Raw genomic sequence first — 21,150 nt, 5'->3', positions numbered from 1 at the left:
CGATGCTTGGTTACCTCACCCGAGCTCAATTCCAACGGTGATTGTTGTGGTGATAAAACTTCTGCTGTACATCAGTAGCAACCCACTGATGGTGTTCATAAAGTGTTGGATATAACATTTTATAGAGGAAAATGGATGAAAATTATACTCAGCAGTTAGTGGTTGGTTTGGTCCTATATGGTTTACTCCTATTACCATATAATGTTTTCTATGACTTTTGTATATGACTGATATTCATTATATGTAATTAGTTTATATTATCTATTGAAAGTTTTGCGAGAAAAGTTACTCACAAACACGCAACAATGTGCCTTTGGGATTATGATGGGAAAGGTGTCAATGTGATTTATTTCCAATAGGTTTTGCGGTACTCTCAAATTACCACCACATTCCTAACAAAATATGGGATAGGAAAAGAGTTAATATTTATTATGGAAAATGTACCAGTAAAGGTCATAACATTTAATATTTTCCGGGAACAGGCTATCAGTAGCTATTTTTTGTAATTTACAATATCATAAACAAAGTACTTACAGGTGATGGTTATCAATTAGTTTTGACGCAAATAAAGCGTCATTGTCCAAACAAAATCCAATTAACCATTCCTCACGGGAAAATATCACAAACTTTTAATAAACTCACATTAAAAAAACATCTGTGGGGTTACTGTAAAAGCATCACATACCAAGAAGGGAGCCACCGTGGTGCAATGATTAGCATGCCCGCCTTGCATACACAAGGTCGTGGGTTCGATTCATGCTTCGACCGAACACCAAAAAGTTTTTCAGCGGTGGATTATCCCACATCAGTAATGCTGGTGACATTTCTGAGGGTTTCAAAGCTTCTCTAAGTGGTTTCACTGCAATGTGAAACGCCGTTTGGACTCGGCTATAAAAAGGAGGTCTTTTGTCATTGAGCTTAACATGGAATCGGCAGCACTCAGAGAGAAGTTCACCAATGTGGTATCACAATGGGCTGAATAGTCTGAGTGAGCCTGATACATCGGGCTGCCACCTAACCTAACCTAAGAAGTAGTAAGGATGTTTAAAAGGATTACATCCCCCTATGACAAGCCCAAATAAAATTCATTTATTTTGTCCATTTTCACGAATTTAAAAAGACTTTTGAATATCGGGAAAATTGTGTGTTTGGACCAGAGATGGTCCGAGTAGCTATTTTTTTGGGTAGTAAATGTCAAAAATACTTACAGGATCCTTAGATTTGATTTCAAACCCTTTTTAATAAGAAAATATTTTGAAGCAATGAAGAAGCCATATTGAATTTTAGAAATTTTTATAATAATATTTTGAAATTTTTACTCAAAAGTAAATTGTAATTTTTTTCCAAAGAATCAGGAATTTGAAAAACATCTGAATGCAATTCGTTTTCAAATTTTTGAAACTGTGAAATTTTTTGTAGCAAAATACAAACCATTTTCATATAAGTTTCGATCAAACACCAAAAAGTTTTTCAACGATGAATTATCGTTTGTCATAAATTGAAATTCTTGGAATCGGGCAGCACTCAGTGATAAGAGAGATGTTTACCACTGAAGTATCGGTTGCCACTATATCTAATCTAAACTTATCATACTAGATAGTTTTAAATAAGCGGTTCTAAAAAGTTAAACTTTAAAAATTTGTATATTGTCAAAAACTACGTATGTTACGAAGGTTTACGACGTTTTTTACGTATGGTAAAATACGTCGTAAATGTATATCATATACCTTACAGTTTACGACAGACCATCTCTGGTTTGGACGCATCGAATCAGTTAAGTTAAGTTGAAACCCTTGGCGACCTTTTGTTTTTGGTTTTCATTCAATATGAATATCAAAATTATTGTGTATTCGAATGCCTCGAAATATCAGTTTCAGGTAGATTATATTCTAGTTGGGAGCAACTGAGAAGCAATGGTTACTATGCCATGATTTAAATTATAATTTTCAACAAATATCAAAAAATCTTTCAGTGGAGTCTCGCCTCTCCGTTAAGCTGGTCGTTTCACCATAAACGCCGTTCGGGACACGGTTGTCACACGAGTCAAAAATAACTAATATACAAAAAATAAATAATATAAAATCTACCAAAATTGGAAGAACATTTCACCAAACAAAACAATCTTATTTAGCAAAATATTATTTCTATAGAAAAATTTTCTATTTTTATAGACTATTTTCCAAAATGTTATTTCTATAGAAAATTTTGTTTTATAGAAAATTTTATTTCTATAGAAAATTTTCTCAATATTCTATTTCTATACAAAATTTTTCAGAATTTTATTTCTATAGAAAATTTTGTCAAACTTTTATTTCTATAGAAAATTCTGTCAAAATTTTACTTCTATAGAAAATTATGTCAAAATATTATTTCTACACAGAAAAAAAATTCACGAAAATTTCTCCAATTAAAGTCTTAATTGATTTTTAAAAAATATTCAATTACAGAAACATTTTCCAAAATGTTATTCCTATAAAAAACTTTTGTCATAATTTTACTTCTATAAAAGTTTTTGTCAATATTTCATTTCTATAGAAAATTTTGTCAACATATTATTTCTATAAAAAAATTTTGTCATAATTTTATTTCTATAAAAATTTTTGTCAATATTTAATTTCTATAGAAAATTTTGTCAACATATTATTTCTATAGAAAATTTTGTCAACATTTTATTTCTGTGGAAAATTTTATCAAAATTTTATTTCTGTGGAAAATTTTGTCAAAATTTTATTTCGTTATTGTTGTTTTTGATCTCAGCTTAAAGCCATGCATTGACTAAACTACAAGTGTAGCTTAACCAACAGAGGAAAAGTATGCTTGCCAAATTTATTTGGGCAAAGCCCTATAGACTGCAAGATGGTTGGATGTACAGCTGTTTCGGAATTACCACATTCCTCATCAGCATCCTCTACTTGCAGCAAAACTATCAACCAATTATCAGAATAAATTCGGGTAATTCACTCAACCCAAAGTGAACTGCACTTGAACCTTCCGAAAAAAGGTTTGATAGTCGGCTACTGCCTAAACAAATTTGCAAGCATATTTCTTTTCCTTTGCCAAACTCAAATCATCCATTTGAATGTAGTTGGCTGGGTTTGTTGGTTAAGCTACACTTGTAGCTTAACCAACAAACCCAGCCTACAGAAAATTTTATCAACAGAAATTTTTAGCCTACAGAAAATTTTATCAACATTTTATTTCTATAAAAAATAAAATTTCTACAATATTTTCTATAGAAATAAAATTTTTACAAAATTTTCTATAGAAATAAATTTTTGAAAAAATTGTCTATAAAAATAAAATGTTGACAAAATTTTGTTAAAATTTAAATAAAACGGGAGGTCTATAACATTTCATTCTGCTCCTATCAGGGTGTCCTAAAATCCCGTGAATGTCTTCTAGGCATCAAGAAGTCATACTCAGCGTTCATATCCACTACCTAGTCATATATTGTGTTTCCTATTTCTGTCCATTGTCCCAACTTTTTCAATCTAATGGGCACTATAGAAACTTCGTTTTCGATCTGTATCTCTAGTGGAGGGCAACCAAACTCTATGACTATTTCTTCTTCTGTTGCGAGTGGATCGAGATGGATTCATCTCCTTAGGCTTGTTTTAGCAAAAAAGATATAAAGGAATCTTTTACCAATGACGTTCATCATTCAAAATTCCCCTTATAATAGCGGACAATACTGAGCAATTAGGATTTCTAAGCAAGGATGTCGAACATTAATTGTGCATATTAGTGAGACCTAACAACGTCTATAAATTGTAGTCATTGAAACATTTTCTAATACCCTTTGTAATTGAGATAAAATACGTTATAAGAATACAAATCATCATTTGTGCTTAGAAAACAGCATTCGACTGGAACACTTCTAATACCAAATTAGTGGCCTCCAAGTAATGACTACTTTTAGCTCCAATATCATTTATCAATTTAAGTTATAAGCAGAAGAGGACGCAATTATATTCAGTATTTTAATATGCAAGAACATGCAACAGCATTTAACCTTAGGTAAATGCGAAGCGATTGGTCAAATGCATCTAACTGGAAAATCGTACCATTTTAACTTCTAAACCATTAACAGAGGCCATTGCATTTTGGGAAAGACAAACAATCGAAGAGTATGAGCATATAAATCCACAATCATGCGCTGAACTCTAGTACTTGCAAAGAAAATTTCCAAACGTTCTAGATTGGAGTAAACATTTTAAATTCCCTAAAAAGTAGAGACAAATGGAAAACAAAAATCTCATAAATGGTAGCCCATAATCCGTTAAGACAATTTGAAAGTAAATTTTTTTTCCTCGATAATTCCATTTGGTAGTCTTGTTCATGTTATGTTGTTTTATGATTCTGCAGAGAAGATGTATGTTTATGATTTTTCCAATCGAGGTAGGAATATTAAATGAAGTAAAATTTTCATTAACTTTATCCTGCATGAAAATATGCCAAAGAAATCACCACTTTATACCCTATGGGAAATGGATCAACTCTAGGACCGGTACAGGGTTAGCCCCTGGTGTGTATGGACCAGTCACAGTTATGGAATGGACCGGTCACTTTAACATGTGTTTGTCATTGGCTGGGAAATTTTACACTTTAGGACACGACTTGGACTCATCCCGTCCTGGAACAACTTAGTGGGACTACCCCATAGACAACTGCTCATGAAACAGTCTGGGACAAACTTTTAGAATCCTGTTTCCATCCGTATCGCACCAGAAAGGAATATGTTGAATAATAAAAAATTCTGATAGTTGTATTGTAGTAAAAGTGTGGATTCAAAAAGATTTTAATATCAAGTGAGTATAAAAATCAATAAATTATATGACAATTAAAAATGTTGATAAACTGGAGCACTAGTACCAGTTCTGCAATGGTCCATTAGTGGCAATTTGCATTAACTTCCCGTAGGGTATATATACCGATTTACTCTAAACCACAAGCTCAAGTTTTCGGTTCACTTTACCATTATTCATTTAAAAATACTACAGGTTAAGGCGATATTGAGGAAGAAGTAAAATAGAAAAGGTGGAAATAATTGTGCCTCAAACTCCAGCGGAGTAGATATATATGATACCGACAGTATATCAAATCGCCAGCACATTGAAAAAGAAGTCCGTCCAGAGAGAAAAATATAGTGTTTCAAGTGGAAGATTAAAGTCGTTCGAAAGTGATACATTCTTATGTGGGTGGACCCGATATGTAGAACCAACTGCAGCGAGTTTCGCTATTGCCATAGTAACTTTTTGCTGTTTACCGAAAATCTCTAAATCAGTGGATGCAAGTTCTACTACACTTTCCTGAAGCTCATTAGGACTTTATTTGAAAGACATTTTACAGAATGGACTTTTCAAATTACCACCCAACAGTTCAGGAGGGACATTTAAACTTTCACACTACATTGAGTCACGTTCACTGCAGGTATAACCTATGGATACACTTACTGTATTTCACTTGATAATATCCTAGTCCTGGATTGCTGTTTATAATGCTGGGACATGGAACAAGAAATCTGAACAGAGAACAAGAATGGGTTCAGAAAAAGGTAATGGGAGACTGATGACACTTAAATTCACCTAGAAAAGTTCCAGTTCTTCGACAAGTAACTTCAAAAATTGAATACAATGGAATTTTCTTGTAAATGTCCTATGTTTCCAAGTGGAATTAACAAAAATGAAAAAAATCTTCAAGGCATCTCAATATGTTTTTTTTTTTTAATTTTCCCGATATACACTACTCTCGGAAGATTATTGACAACAACAACGATATGAAAGAACGACAGCAGGACACGGTTGCCACTCGAGCCAAAAATAATCTACCAAACTTGGGAGAAATTTTTACCAACAAACTACCAACGAAAAAATCTATTTTTGCAAAACTTTATAGTCATAGAAAAGTTTGTCCCAATATCATTTCTGTATTTTCTATCGAAATAAATTTTTGACAAAAAAGTTTTGTGAAAATTTTACTTCTATAGAAAATTTTGTCAAAATTTTATTTCTATAAATTTTTTTTCAAATTTTATTTCTATAAAATTTTTTTTCAAAATTTTATTTCTATGGAAAATTTTGTCAAAGTTTTATTTCTTTAGAAAATTTGGTTAAAATCTTATTTCTATAGAAAATGTTGTCAAAATTTTATTTCTATAGAAAATTTTGTCAAAATTTTATTTCTATAGAAAATTTTTTCAAAATTTTATTTCTATAGAAAAATTTGTCAAAATTTTATTTCTATAGAAAAATTTGTCAAAATTTTATTTCTATAGAAAAATTTGTCAAAATTTTATTTCTATAGAAAATTTTGTCAAAATCTTATTTCTATAGAAAATTTTGTCAAAAATTTATTTCTATAGAAAAATTTGTCAAAATTTTATTTCTATAGAAAAATTTTGTCAAAATAGACATTTTGTCAAAATTTTATTTATATAGAAAAATTTGTCAAAATTTTATTTCTATAGAAAATTTTGTCAAAATTTTATTTCTTTAGAAAATTTTGTCACAATTTTATTTCTGTAGAAAAATTTGTCACAATTTTATTTCTATAGAAAAATTTGTCAAAATTTTATTTCTATAGAAAAATTTTGTCAAAATAGAACATTTTGTCAAAATTTTATTTCTATAGAAAATTTTGTCAACATTTTATTTCTATAGAATATTTTGTCAACATGTTATTTCTATGGAAACTTTTGTCAAAATTTTATTTCTATAGAAAAATTTTATTTCTATATAACATTTTGTCAAAATTTTATTTCGTTAGAAAATTTTGTCAAAATTTTATTTCTATAGAAAATTTTGTCAAAATTTTATTTCTATAGAAAATTTTGTCAACATTTTATTTCTATAGAAAATTTTGTCAACATTTTATTTCTATACAAAATTTTTTCAACATTTTATTTCTATACAAAATTTTGTCAAAATTTTATTTCTATAGAAAAATTTGTCAAAATTTTATTTCTATAGAAAATTTTGTCAACATTTTATTTCTATACAAAATTTTGTCAAAATTTTATTTCTGTAGAAAAATTTGTCAAAATTTTATTTCCATAGAAAATTTTGTCAGAATATTATTTCTATAGAAAATTTTGTCAAAATTTTATTTCTATAGAAAAATTTTGTGAAAATAGACATTTTGTCAAAATTTTATTTATATAGAAAAATTTGTCAAAATTTTATTTCTATAGAAAATTTTGTCAAAATTTTATTTCTATGGAAACTTTTGTCAAAATTTTATTTCTATAGAAAAATTTTATTTCTATAGAACATTTTGTCAAAATTTTATTTCTTTAGAAAATTTTGTCAAAATTTTATTTCTGTAGAAAAATTTGTCAAAATTTTATTTCTATAGAAAAATTTGTCAAAATTTTATTTCTATAGAAAAATTTTGTCAAAATAGAACATTTTGTCAAAATTTTATTTCTATAGAAAATTTTGTCAAAATTTTATTTCTATGGAAACTTTTGTCAAAATTTTATTTCTATAGAAAAATTTTATTTCTATAGAACATTTTGTCAAAATTTTATTTCTTTAGAAAATTTTGTCAAAATTTTATTTCTATAGAAAATTTTGTCAACATTTTACTTCTTTAGAAAATTTTGTCAAAATTTTATTTCTATAGAAAATTTCGTCAACATTTTATTTCTATAGAAAATTTTGTCAACATTTTATTTCTATACAAAATTTTGTCAAAATTTTATTTCTATAGAAAAATTTGTCAAAATTTTATTTCCATAGAAAATTTTGTCAGAATTTTATTTCTATAGAAAATTTTGTCGAAATTTTTTTTCTATAGAAAATTTTGTCAGAATTTTATTTCTATAGAAAATTTTGTCAAAATTTTATTTCTATAGAAAATTTTGTCAAAATTTTATTTCTATAGAAAATTTTGTTAAAATTTCATTTCAATAGAAAATTTTGCCAAAATTTAATTTTATTTCTATAGAAAATGTTGTCAAAATTTTATTTCTACCTACTGTGGCAACGGTGCTGCTGTAAGCTGCCATGAGATAAATCCTAGCTTTAGTCGCCAGTTGCTTGCCAATGCCTTCTAAATTTTCTGTCCAAATTTTTACAGAGATGTCTGGGCATTCCATTGCCACTCAAGATTGTTTTAGCATTAGTGATCAAAATTCTTACTTCATTGTCTATATTACATTACAAATGGAGCTTGTTAGTAAACCCACAGTCTATATTAGAGATCGTTTTATATACTTACCATTCCAGCCTCATTAAAGTTCAATATGAGACCTAAAGAGAATTTCCTTAAATTATTATTGCTACTCATAAAATTCTTCTTCTCCCCTCCAAGTAACATAGGAAGTGCTCTATTCTTCCTTTCCAAATACAAGTGGTTTATTCCGTTGGTCTAACAATACAAAAGCAATTACTATTCTATTTGGTCATAGAGAGCGTTTTGTCTGCCTCTAAGGCTTTGAACAAATGGCTTAACCGAACAATTGGGTTAAACACTTAAGACACCGTCATACAGAGGCTACAACTTCCTATAAGCATGGAAATCTATGATGGAACCACACAACCTAATGTTGTATGGAGTTCAAGAATGAGCATACGGATGTTTGTGGTAAAAAAAACAAACTTCAAATAGAAAAAATACCACAAAACAAAAAACCGTTTTACTTTTTTTTCCAACATATGGAAGTAGTGTAAAGGATCCATGGATTCCATAGCAAAGGTGTGTGGTGGCTACAAATGTATGAAGGGCGATCATGCCTTGTGTTTAGTGCATGGTTTTCCACACAAACATCCTGTAACGGGTAATAGACATACAAAGCGACAACAGCAGGTAGCTTAACCAAACCACACAAAAATCTAACTGTATTCGAGTTTAGCTCAAACAAGTGATTCAGTTTTATTCAAGCCAGAGAAAAAAAGTTCCAGAATTCAGTCAATTGGACTGAATGGTAAGCTAGAAAAGTAGCCGAGACTTATGTTCATATTTCGATACTCCTCGTAACCCTTCTTCCACCATTTGCAGTAATGTCCGTCACTTTTTTTGTGTCTGTCCATCTTTTGGCTTTGCGATATTTTCTTTCGCTTCCTCAGAGCTCTAGCATTAACTTAACACTGCACCTGATCTGTTTGTCGTGTCATTGAGTTTTTTCATACTCTTGGGCTATCCATTGGTGCCATTTTCCCCTCCACTTTTTTTGAGGTTTTGCCACCACGGCTTTCATATAGCGGCAGTTTGATGGCGGCGGTTTTGCTGTAAAAGCAATTTAACGACTATGGGGAATTTAAAAAATGACAGCCACTTTAGTTGGCTATGTGACCAAAGCGACTGCTGGTGCTTTTACTGCCGTCCTCCATATCTCTTCGTTTGGGCCTTTCTTAATATAAATTATGACCGTAATTCTCAAGTTCTCAACTGAAATCCCATTTCAAATGTAATTGAAGATAGTTTTGTGAATTGCCACCACATAACCTAAAAGCCCAGGCAAAAAAAAACAAAAACAAAAACAACATCTTCCATGATCCGCCGTTGGCCAAGCAAGGAAGACGTCCCAACTATGTGGTCATGATCGGTGGCTATGGTGGGTGTATGTCAGAATAATAGAAATAATAATTTGGCACGTATTTTATGTTTGCCCTGATGTCTGTTCTTGGTCTTCTTCTCAGTCACTGATCACTGTGTCACAGACATCCCACTTTAAGATTCTTGAGGATAGTTAAAATGAGATATATTAGGCTGTGTTAGCCAGAACTTCTTTTGTCAGTTCGAGTAAGTAACTACGATAATTTCAGTTAAAATAGGGTTCGGTAAATGTTTGCCATGGAGTCTATGTCAATAGGTTTTGGTAAAACTCAGAGAATGAAGAATTTTAAAGTGGGTTTTAATTTTATGATGCCGAAAAAGAGACTGAGTGGGATGGAAATAGAATTGTTAATATAAATACTTGGCATGAAGATTGACCAATGCTTTAGTAACAGGGTAACGATGCAACTGGAAGATATCGTTCGTGTCAGATACCTTGTACATTATTTCGAAACTAAATATAAGATAAATCAAATATCTTTCCTACGAAACAAATAAAGCTAAATTTAATGGAAACATAGCACAGGGTATTTTCAAGCAAGTATTTTTCAAGCAAGCAATACTTGGCCAGGATGGTCTTGCGTGGATTTATTGTTTCTACTAAACTAATGCCTCGCTTTTCTCTAACAATATCTTCTATAATGGTAAATAAATTTAATTGGAAACTAAAATAGTACAATAATATATTTCACACTGAAAAAAAAGCATACCCGGTTCCAAAGATTTTGTCTTTACTTTAATTGATTCCGAGCCAAAGAAGCGGAGAATACGAGTAAGGATACTTTTAAGACACAATTAAATCGGGTTTTGTGTACTGCTCCTAGGAAGCAAATTTTAATTTTTCCCTTTTACAGCTTTTTTTCTTCATATGCTATCAAAGTCCTTTAAAAACAAGTTAACGACGACTTTATTTTCCAAATTAAGACTCGACTTCTAGTAGAAATTATGCTGTATTTCAAGTAAAAAACGCCTTTAAAATAAAGTGTTGAAAAACATGTCCTATATTTGAACGATTTTTTGCTTTGTAGTCAAGATGCAAAAAGACAAAAAATTTAAAGACAATTTCATTAAATTTAAAGATTTTTTCTAAATTATTAAAGTCAAGTTGACCTTAGCCCAAACATTTTTTCTTTCATGTTATGATATCCATTTTTAAATCAAACCACTTAATTATAAGGACAATACAACTTCATTGAAAAGTTTATCGACCTTTGGTCAAGGAAAAAAACTTTATACTAGAGAAATGCGTCTTCTATGCTAAGCAAAATTTGCATTCGTATTTTAAAGACATGAAATCTTTGACCTCACGACAATATTTTTTTCAGTGCAGGGGAAAAAATTTTGTAACACATCGAAATATCGTATAAGTATTCTCAGTCAAGGTAAGGTGTCTATCATTTACCTATTAATGGAATACTCTCCCCAGCAAAAAAATTTGATGTTGTTTTAAAGGCACAACTTTAAATGCACTTCCAAAAATGTTCTCCCACAGATATTCTTTATATTAACTACTCAGGAAGTTATTTTAATTCAAGTTTTTATAACTCGCTTTTTTCATATTTTTAGAAATAATTTTAATTTTTTTGTTTCAAATAGGTTAGAAACATAGTAAGCATTAATAAAATGGTGCAAGTTATTTAAATTTTGTCAAAAAAATTGCTAAATCCATTCTAGAAAAATTGAACATTTTTGAAGATATTTGAGGTCAAGCGTTTCAGACAAACGTTAGAATTTATTCAAATTTATAAAAAAGAAAGTATTTATTTATCAAAATATAACAAAATTTTTCAAATCACATCCAAAACACTGCATTCGGATCACACCTTAAGAAGCCAGGGATATTCAGTGCAACGGCTATTGAAATGGTGGACATCCGTCCTATGACAAGCCCATGTTAAATTCATCGCTTCTGCGTCAATTTTGTACCACTTCCGGATCCAAAAAGAACATTTTCAGTACTTTTTTGGCGACGCTTTTTTTGCTGGGTAGTGTAATTATTAAAATTTCAAATTATTAATATTTCCATACACAAAGCAAAAATACTTTCCTGCGAAATTTTATATAGTATCCCAGCAAAAAAATTTGGAAGTTCTTCCAAAGGCACAACTTTAAAAGCACTTCTAGAAGATGCACTCCCAATAATGTTCTTTATTTTAACTACCCTGGAAGTTCTTTTAATTCAATTTTTATTACTTGGTTTTTTCATACTTTTAATGGGTAATTTTAACTTTTTTTGTTTCAACTTGGTTAAAAACAGTTTAAGATTTCATAAAATGGTACAAATCATTTAAATTTTGTCGAAAAAAATGCTAAATCCAATCTGAAAAAAAATTTGAATTTTTGAAAATATTTGAGGCCAGACTCCATTAAAAATTAAAAAAAATTATAAACATTATTTATTCGGATCACACCATTGAATTCGGATCACACCTAAAGAAGTGATGAAAATTCAGTGCAACGGCCGTTGAAATGGAGGACTTCCGTCCTATGACAAGCCCATGTTAAATTCATCGCTTCTGCGTCAATTTTGTACCACTTCCGAATCCAAAAGGAACATTTTCATTACTTTTTTGGCAACGCTTTTTTTGCTGGGATATTCTTTTAAGGAAAAATACCCCAAATTTATGACAAGCGATGCAACATTCGTCTCTAATCTTTCTAATCTTGTTTTTAAAGAAACATTTTTTAATTTTATTTATTTAATATAATTAATGTCAAGGTCTTATACTCGTTCTACACTGAAAAAATAATATTTATGTGATATTATATACTACGGAACCTAAATTTTAGGATACGCAATTTATAAAATATTAAGGACAAATTTCTTTAAAATAACTAAATTTTAATTACAATAAGGTTTATAATCTTTGCTTCCAAACTTTTTTTCATTAAATTTAGGACACAAAGTCGTCGTTAAATTAACTGAAATATTTAATCTTTAGATTTAAGATAAAAATGCTTCAAATATAGGCTAAGACTTATTTTAAGGGTTTTGTATATTTTGTTTAAAGTTTTTTTGGGACTAAGAAAACATTTTTTACTTTGAACTATCCGTTATAAATTGGATTTTTAAATTGGCATTTATTGTAAGTGAATGGCTTTATTATTATACCGCGAAAAGAGAATTAAAATTCCATAAATGATAAATGAATCCTAATTTTAATTTTTTGACCCTAGATTTAAAAATTTCTCTTTTTAAAGAAGCCGCATCGCATCGTTGGCTCGGAATCAAAACCAAACTCCTTAAAGGACCATAAAGTTCCACACTAGAAGTGTGCGCGTGACTGAAATTTCACTCACACTTACGCACATTCACGAAGCAAAATGTTTAATCACGCACGATACGTATGGTAGCCAATCCCACTCACTCACATTCACGAAATGAAAACCAGTACTCACGCAAGCTCAGGCACGAACTAATTAAAGACTCACGCTCACGCACGATTCACGACAATTCACGTGATTCCCGACAAATTCACGAGACTCACGACATTTTCCAAACGGAAATCAGAAGAGGTACAAAATTCAAAAATAGAATATAGTTCGAAAGCTAAATTAATTTCAGTTAAAATACGAGTATGAATTAAATCTTGATTTTTTCGTGAGCGTGATTTTGAAGAAATTTTATTCACGCACATTCACGAACCGATTTTATTTCTCACGCACGCTCACACACGATATATTTATTTTAGTCCCATTCACATTCACTAGAGTTGCTTTGGATTTTGTTCCCGTGTCACGTGCACACCTCTAGATCACACCATGTCAGTTTTCTATTAAACACAACACCGTGATTCTTTGCCTGGATCGTTATCGTAATTTTTTGTCAATTTTTCTATTTCTTTACATCATTAGCTTACATCTTTTTATTACAATGTTGTATCTTATTTTATCGTCAAAAGAAAATTTCACTCAGTTTAGCAAACATTAAAAAAAAACGTTCTTTAAAATCCCATAAAAATTAATACAATTTTCAAAAGCATTTGGACTTTAATACTCAATCTATTCTCACTACAAAGTAAAACTGCTTTAAAAAATGTAAATAAAATTTTGTGACCCCGGTTTTATCGTGTGTCTGGAATAAAATGCTAGTAAAATATGCCCATATTATTATCACATTTATGAAAATTGCATATTACCATATATGACAACACTTCAATACAAAATGGAAAAAAAACCAAAAATGGATGCAAAGAATAGAAACAGTTACGTTATGTTGGGAGAAAACAAAAAAACGATCGCGAAGAAAAAGAAAACTGTAAAAAATCTCAAGAAATCCAAAATGCATTTTGCCATTGTTTGTAGATTTGAAACAGGCGTGTTGAACAATAGACATTGACTTTTTGGTTTGGCCGTGAAACACTCAATGGCATACAACTGCACAGAATTCCGTTGCAAAATCATTGCATGATATGACCATATAGGGTTAAAAACTATAACAGCATAAAGGTGAATGGGTAAAATTTTCTAATAGGAAGCTGTGGAGCAGGCGGGCAGGAAAAATTAAGCTTTAACTGCTACTACAATTTGACAATGAATTGTCGGGGAAATGGTTATGCAAATAACACAAATTATAAGATTTTTTAATCTTTTGGGAGAAAGTTTCTATTTGGGACCTATTTTGGGCAAATGCGCTGTGAATTTCTTAAATTTAATTTTGAAAAAAAATGACGTCATCATATTTCCCTAACTCGAAAAACGTTTATTTGGATCCAAAGATTTTAATTTTTCTCTAAAGCCTATATACACTCAAAAAAGTGAATTCTCTATTTCACAAAAGCCAATTTAACCTTATTTTAGTTCATGAAATTATTATGTTTCGAGAAAGTTTCCTTTAATCTAATAATTTTTTGCGTACGTTAGTTAAATGAACTAAAAAACGGAAAAAAATATACAAAAATACATTTTTTTTAAGCAAAAAGATTTACTAAATTCGTGCATCTCACAAAACAGTTCATTATTTCTTTAAATTTGTAAATTTTAACAAAAATGCGTCCATAATGAACTTCGTATGTCACTAAAAACTCCAGTTTTTTTCTTTCAAACTACAAATTTTCTTTAACAAGTGAAAAAAAATTAATTATGTCTAATAAATTTTCTTGAATTTGTCGAAAAATATTTACTTATTTTTGTGATATCGGCGTAATGCTAGCGATTGTAATACTGTTTAGTTAAAATTTTCTAAAAATATTAAAAATTTTCCAAAATTAACAAAAAGTTGTCTTCCTGGTGGGTTCACTGTTTTTTCAGTGTAGCTTCTTTAAGATAACATAAGCTTCTTTGTTGTAAATAAAAGATCAATAAAATTCAAATTATAGAATTTTCATTCTCTTTTTGCGACATATTTTAAAATAGCTGTTCATGTGAAAATAAATGTCAGTTTAAAAAACCAAATTATAACTGGTGATTCAAAGTAAAAATATGTTCTTAATTAAACAACCAACAACAAAAAAACTTTAAATCAAACATTCAAAATCCTCAATATATGTTAAGTCTCAGCCAAATTTTGAAGTATTTTTATCTATCCAACACAGAAAAAAATTGGGTCTTCAATCACAAAATTAATTTATCCAATTATTTTTTAATTGAAATGTCTTCAATCACAGAAATGGTAGTATCAATCACCAAAGTCAAAAAAAATTATTTATGTAATTATTTGATTGATTTTTATTGAAATTAAAAGAAAATATGTCGAACCGATTAAATTTTTAATTGAATAATTTTTAGAATAAAGTTCAAAATTTAATTAGAAAAAATTTGATGATATTTTATATGTCAAAGATTCAATATATCACTTAATTTAAAGACTTTTCTTATCTTTGCCTTCAACGAAATTTTAAGAAAAGCTTTTTTAGATCAATTATTATGAAATTTCATATTAGGAAAATATTTTTTCAGTTCAGATGATCCAACAAAAGATACTAAATCTTGCATCCTTTTTGTGTGGAGCATTGAGAAATTCCAGACAATCTGGCAACTCGTTTCTGTGTGTATCCAGAGAGCATTAAGAAAACAAGAGTACGAAAATTTCTCGTCTACAAAAACAACAAATGTCAACCGTATAATGCCTGCAGCTTTGGTATAACCGACCTTGCGGTCGAAGCGCTGTTTTGATAAATTCTTTATTAACCCTGCTGTTACACCCAGAGAAGGAATATGATCACCTCAAAAATGTTTTAAGAGCAAAATGTTATTTTTGGGTGGTGACCATGTAACATAGTTTTCGCAACCATGTCATTTTATCGGAAATCATGTATCTGATTTCGGCAAGCAGGTTATATTTTACGAGAAAATAACATTTTAGTGACAAACATGTTACATGGTCACCATACAAAAATAACATTTTGCTCTTGAAACATGTTTGAGGTGATCATATTCCTTCTCTGCGTGTAGGTTAGAAAAAACTTACGAATCCCAGGTTAAGGGACTATTTGGTCCATACTATAATATTAATGCCATTAATATATGACAAAACGATCTAGATTAACTCAACAAGGATTCTCAGGCCAGTTATTGTCAAATATACGTACAACATGCACAGCTTCAGAGGCTTCCAAAAATAGTGCAACTTCCCATTCTAGTACTCGGAAGCGTGGAAGTTGTGCTTGCTGCAAATCAAAGTGTGACGTAATCTGCTCCATTTGCAGCAAATTTATTTGCAAATCTAACGGAAAAACATTGTGCATTACTTGTAATGAAAAATATGTAGAAATAAAAAATAAATTATAAAGTTTTTAAAAAAATATCAATCAAAACTTACTATGGACCAAGTGGTCCACTAACCTATGATTCGTGATTTTGTGTTTTTCTCAGTATTGGAGAAAGTTAGAATTTTTTTTGTATATACTATTGTTGTATAAAATGAACCCATTTGCAGAAATTTTTTGTCAATATATACCACCGATTCCAAGTTACAAAAGAAAAAAGAAAAAAATGGACCAAATGGGCCTAACCTTACAGCAGGGTTAAGGCATCGGCTGTTATAATTTCAAATTGTCTGCCAAAAAATTTAATAGAATGAAAATATTTATATAAAAGAACATTTGTTACTACAAAGGTTATAAATCCTATTTTTCTTACGTTTCATAAGGCCGGCAGAGAACTGAACTGGGTTACGCCGACGTAAAATGTATGATATTTGAGAGAAGCGCCGACAAAAACTGCATGACATTATATAAATTTCCTCATGACTGCCACCTACTATCGCAGTTTCGCTTCACAGTTTCGTTCTCTTGTTATCTTAATACTCTCTGGTCTATCCATCGATAGCCATTCTGTAGTTTCGTTTATCGTGTTATATGTTCGTCTGAAGTTAGGTCAAGTTTGAAGATTGGCCTGGCCTTAAGGGTTGATATTTTCACACATAAATTGATTGTTTCTTAAGGCCGTCTCTTAATTGTAATTAGGAGACAGAAAGCGCTTAGCTAGCGCTTAGAACGTGTGAAATCCTACCCTATGTTTTAAAACTGGACATATCGGTTTAAATTCTGATACAAGATTTTTCTATCTTGTAGTAGAAAATTTATATTAGGTCTATATTAATATTTTTTAGACAATGGAGACCAATATTCTTAAAATTAATTTTGAATTTAAAATTTATTTTCATTAAATTTATATTTCTTGGTGTTATATTGCTGATATATTTGCTCATTATTTGCTTCAATTTGTATACCTTAATAAAACGAAAACTCACTTTATTTATTTTTATTTTGGTTTTGTGTATCTTTTCAGTCATAATGTCAACAAAATACTTTCACCACAATTGCACATCACTGCATCGATTTACATATTTAACATCACTTTATTTAGTATTCGTCCTATTACTAAAATGTCACAAAGTTGCAGGCGTATTGGGGAAATCGCAGATGTGTGAAGTTGAAACGGGACAAACGAATATTATTCTGGATATAGAAGAAAGCAGAGGAGACTGTAAGTAAAACCTCCATTAAATATTTTTTCATAGAAAATATTTTTAATCAGAAAAAGATGCATCCTACATCAATATTGAATAATGTAATTTCGTTAAAATAATCAATTCTGGTTAACACCTTAAGAATTTTTTACCATGCAGTGAGTTCCTAGGTTCGTGTCTTAAGTCTTTCGTTTTTATGCAATCTTATCCATCACAAAGTTTTTTGCGAATTGTTTACGCCCATTAGAAGTTTCTAATATCTTATTGGAGGTGCTTGTTACAGACTTTTTTCCACATTTTATTAAAAGCAAATTGATTGAAATTTTTATGAACAAAAAACTAAAAGGTGTTGAAGCAAGAGCAAGTGAGACAATCATCTTAGCTTTGTAAAATTCTATATGCAGCTTCCCACTGCAATATAGTAGCTAATTAAATGCAAATATCTAACGAAGAAGTAGAAGTAGGAAGATGGTCTTTATATTATAATTAATGATAAAGTGAGCGATAAAATTTCATTAAAAACTCATAAGACTTACAAATTTCCCATTTATCAATGGACTATGGACTTTTTTTTTTTTGTTTCGTAAGATTTTATCTCACTTTCAAATAATAATTACAAAATGTATTTCAACCTCAAGGTTTATTGCAATCCAGACCACATGTTCTCGTACAAGCCATTGTAATGCAATCCGTCTTTGTGTATCATTGTTGGCCATCGGTTGATCTTCCAATTTAACAAATAAATTACAGCCTTTAGGTGCAAACCATACATGCAATATTTATCCTTGAACCGATAATTGTAAGTTTTCTGCATAACGGGAATATTCTTTTTGTGTGGTAGATAAAATAAATAACTAAATGAAAGTGTACAGTCATAGCCTTGAGCCTGTATCTAGAAAGCAACTATGGAATTTTTTTACATCAAATGTAAATGGCTTATTGCCATTTACATTTTTTGTTAAACTGTCAATTGAAATCAATTTTCATTTCAACTAATTCAAAATGATATTTCCTCAGCCCGTGGACATGCAAAGATCATGAACAGAAAAATATTAAATCAAGGGAAATTCTTCATGCACATTGCAGACAATTGAAATGTAACAAAAGTAGGGTGAAGATGGTAGTAAGATATTCCAATTGAACTCTACTTAATTTGTTGTGATTGATTCATTCGAAAGACCTTATAAGAATAATTTGTGTAAGGTTTGGAAAGAGTAAGTATGAATGTGCCTATAATGGAGCAAACAGATAAATGCCCTCATGCCGGCAAAATTTTTCGGTTTAATTTCATATTCTGACATAAACCTAAAATATTTTTCATCGGTGATTAGCTAACTTAGTAATATTGGTGGCATTTCTGCCACGGAAAACAAAATATGTAATTAAAACAAGTATATACGGCCGTAAGTTCGGCCAGGCCCAATCTTATGTACCCTTCACCATGGATTGCGTAGAAACTTCTACGAAAGACTGTCATCCACAATCGAATTAATTGGGTTGTGGTATCTTAAAACATCTAAATTGTAAGTTAATCCATACGTGGAATATATTAGACAAAAAAGGTATATATAGGTAAGTATACAAATAATTACGAATCGATATGGACTTTTGCACGGTACGTAGATAGCCAGAATTGAAATATGGGGGTCGCTTATATGTGGGCTATATACAATTATGAACTTGATATGGACCAATTTTTGTGTGATTGTGGATCTATTTATCTGAGGGCTATATCTAACTATAGACCGATATGGACCTAGTTAGGCATGATTGTTAACGGCCATATACTAGCACAATGTACCACGTTTCAACTGACTCGGATGAAATTTGCTCCTCTAAGTGGCTTCAAAACCAAATCTCGGAATCGGTTTATATGGGGGCTATATATGATTATGGACTGATATGGACCAATTCCTGCATGGTTGTTAAATATCATATACTAACACCACGTACCAAATTTCAACCGAATCGGATGAATTTTGCTCTTACAAGGGGCTCCGGAGGTCAAATCTGGGGATCGGTTTATATGGGCGCTATATATAATTATGGACCGATTTCGACCAATTTTTGCATGGGTGTTTGAGGCCATATATTAACACCACGTACCGAATTTCAACCGAATCGGTTGAATTTTGCTCTTCCACGAGGCTCCGGAGGTCAAATCTGGGGATCGGTTTATATGGGGGCTATATATAATTATAGACCGATTTGGACCAACTTTCGTATGGTTGTTAGATACCATATACTAACACTATGTACCAAATTTCAGCCGGATCGGATGAAATTTGCTTCTCTTAAACGCTCGGCAAGCCAAATCGGGGGATCGGTTAATATGGGGGCTATATATAATTATGGACCGGTGTGGACCAATTTTTGCATGCTTATTAGAGACCATATACTAACACTATGTACCAAATTCCAGACGGATCGGATGAAATTTGCTTCTCTTAAAGGCTCGGCAAGCCAAATCGGGGGATCGGTTTATATGTGGGCTATATATAATTATGTACCGATGTGGACCAATTTTTGCACGGTTGTTTTAGACCATATACTAACACCATGTACAAAATTTCAGCCGGATCGTATGAAATTTTTTTCTCTTAGAAGATCGACAAGCCAAATTTGGGGGTCCGTTTATATGGGGGCTATACGTAAGAGTGGACCGATATGGCCCATTTGCAATACCGTCTGACCTACATCAATAACAACTACTTGTGACAAGTTTCAAGTCGATAGCTTGTTTCGTTCGGAAGTTAGCGTGATTTCAACAGATGGACGGACGGACGTACATGCTCAGATCGACTCAGAATTTCACCACGACCCGGAATATATACTTTATGGGGTCTTAGAGCAATATTTCGATGTGTTACAAACGGAATGACAAAGTTAATATACCCTTATCCTATGGGGGAGGGTATAAAAAAGGGGTTTTTCTCCTTATGCGATGTCCTCAAGGTATAGAGGATTGTTCCAGACTTGTGTGGCTGTATATAAGGGAAGTTCTTTAATGGTCAATATTCTGGTATAAGTCCCGCTAAAACTCATTTCCTCATTAGATTTATTGACAAACGGAGTTAGTTAGTAGATTTCAAGAGTTATTCACAGTTGTTCCAAATAGTTAAATTAATTTGTCATTCTTTTGTTTAAGAAATAAATTTTAATGTATCTTGATTAATTTTTTGTACAATTGGAATTTATTTTTAATTTTAAAATTTTTTGCTCACTTGAAATTTGTTATTACTAGTTTTTCTTTATATTGGTCAAGATATTTACATATAAAAAATAATTTTTGTAGTATTTTTGAAATCGTCTCTTATCGGTATCGGTGATTATTTTCACAACAAAAAAAAATAAATAAATTATAATATGAAGCATTTCTTTGAAAAGGTAAATCGCCACTTCTCCAAAATATCGGTCCACCCTCTTATTGAAGATTCCCCCGTTTTGCAGAAATGGTTCTTATTACAATCCACAAACCGATATGTCATATATATTTTGTAGTGCTTTAAAACGTTGAAGATTCTATTCAAAATATTCCAGAAAATATTTTCGAAAAAAGGAGATTTTATTTAGATATCATCAGGATATAAAGCCGTTATACCATTATAGTTCAATAATATAACCTTATATCAACCAGCATAACAAATCCAGACCTCATACGATTACATAAGACAATTAGG

The 21,150-nt window shown here is 30.7% G+C and overlaps 1 protein-coding gene across 2 annotated transcripts in view; it reads left to right on the top strand.

The window, feature by feature from the left end:
- Cad99C (cadherin 99C) overlaps window positions 1–21,150 on the top strand; it is a 398,863-nt gene that overhangs the window by 224,680 nt on the left and 153,033 nt on the right. For both annotated transcript variants that reach the window (XM_075290410.1, XM_075290327.1), the window contains one exon: window positions 17,290–17,487. In XM_075290410.1, the coding sequence (XP_075146525.1) occupies window positions 17,295–17,487 (193 nt within the window). In that variant the 5' untranslated portion in view covers window positions 17,290–17,294. The remainder of the gene's footprint in view (window positions 1–17,289; window positions 17,488–21,150) is intronic.

The sequence above is a fragment of the Haematobia irritans genome, chromosome 1, assembly GCF_050003625.1.
Source record: "Haematobia irritans isolate KBUSLIRL chromosome 1, ASM5000362v1, whole genome shotgun sequence".
Lineage (NCBI taxonomy): Eukaryota > Metazoa > Arthropoda > Insecta > Diptera > Muscidae > Haematobia > Haematobia irritans.
This window is presented reverse-complemented; position numbering and strand designations above follow the sequence as displayed.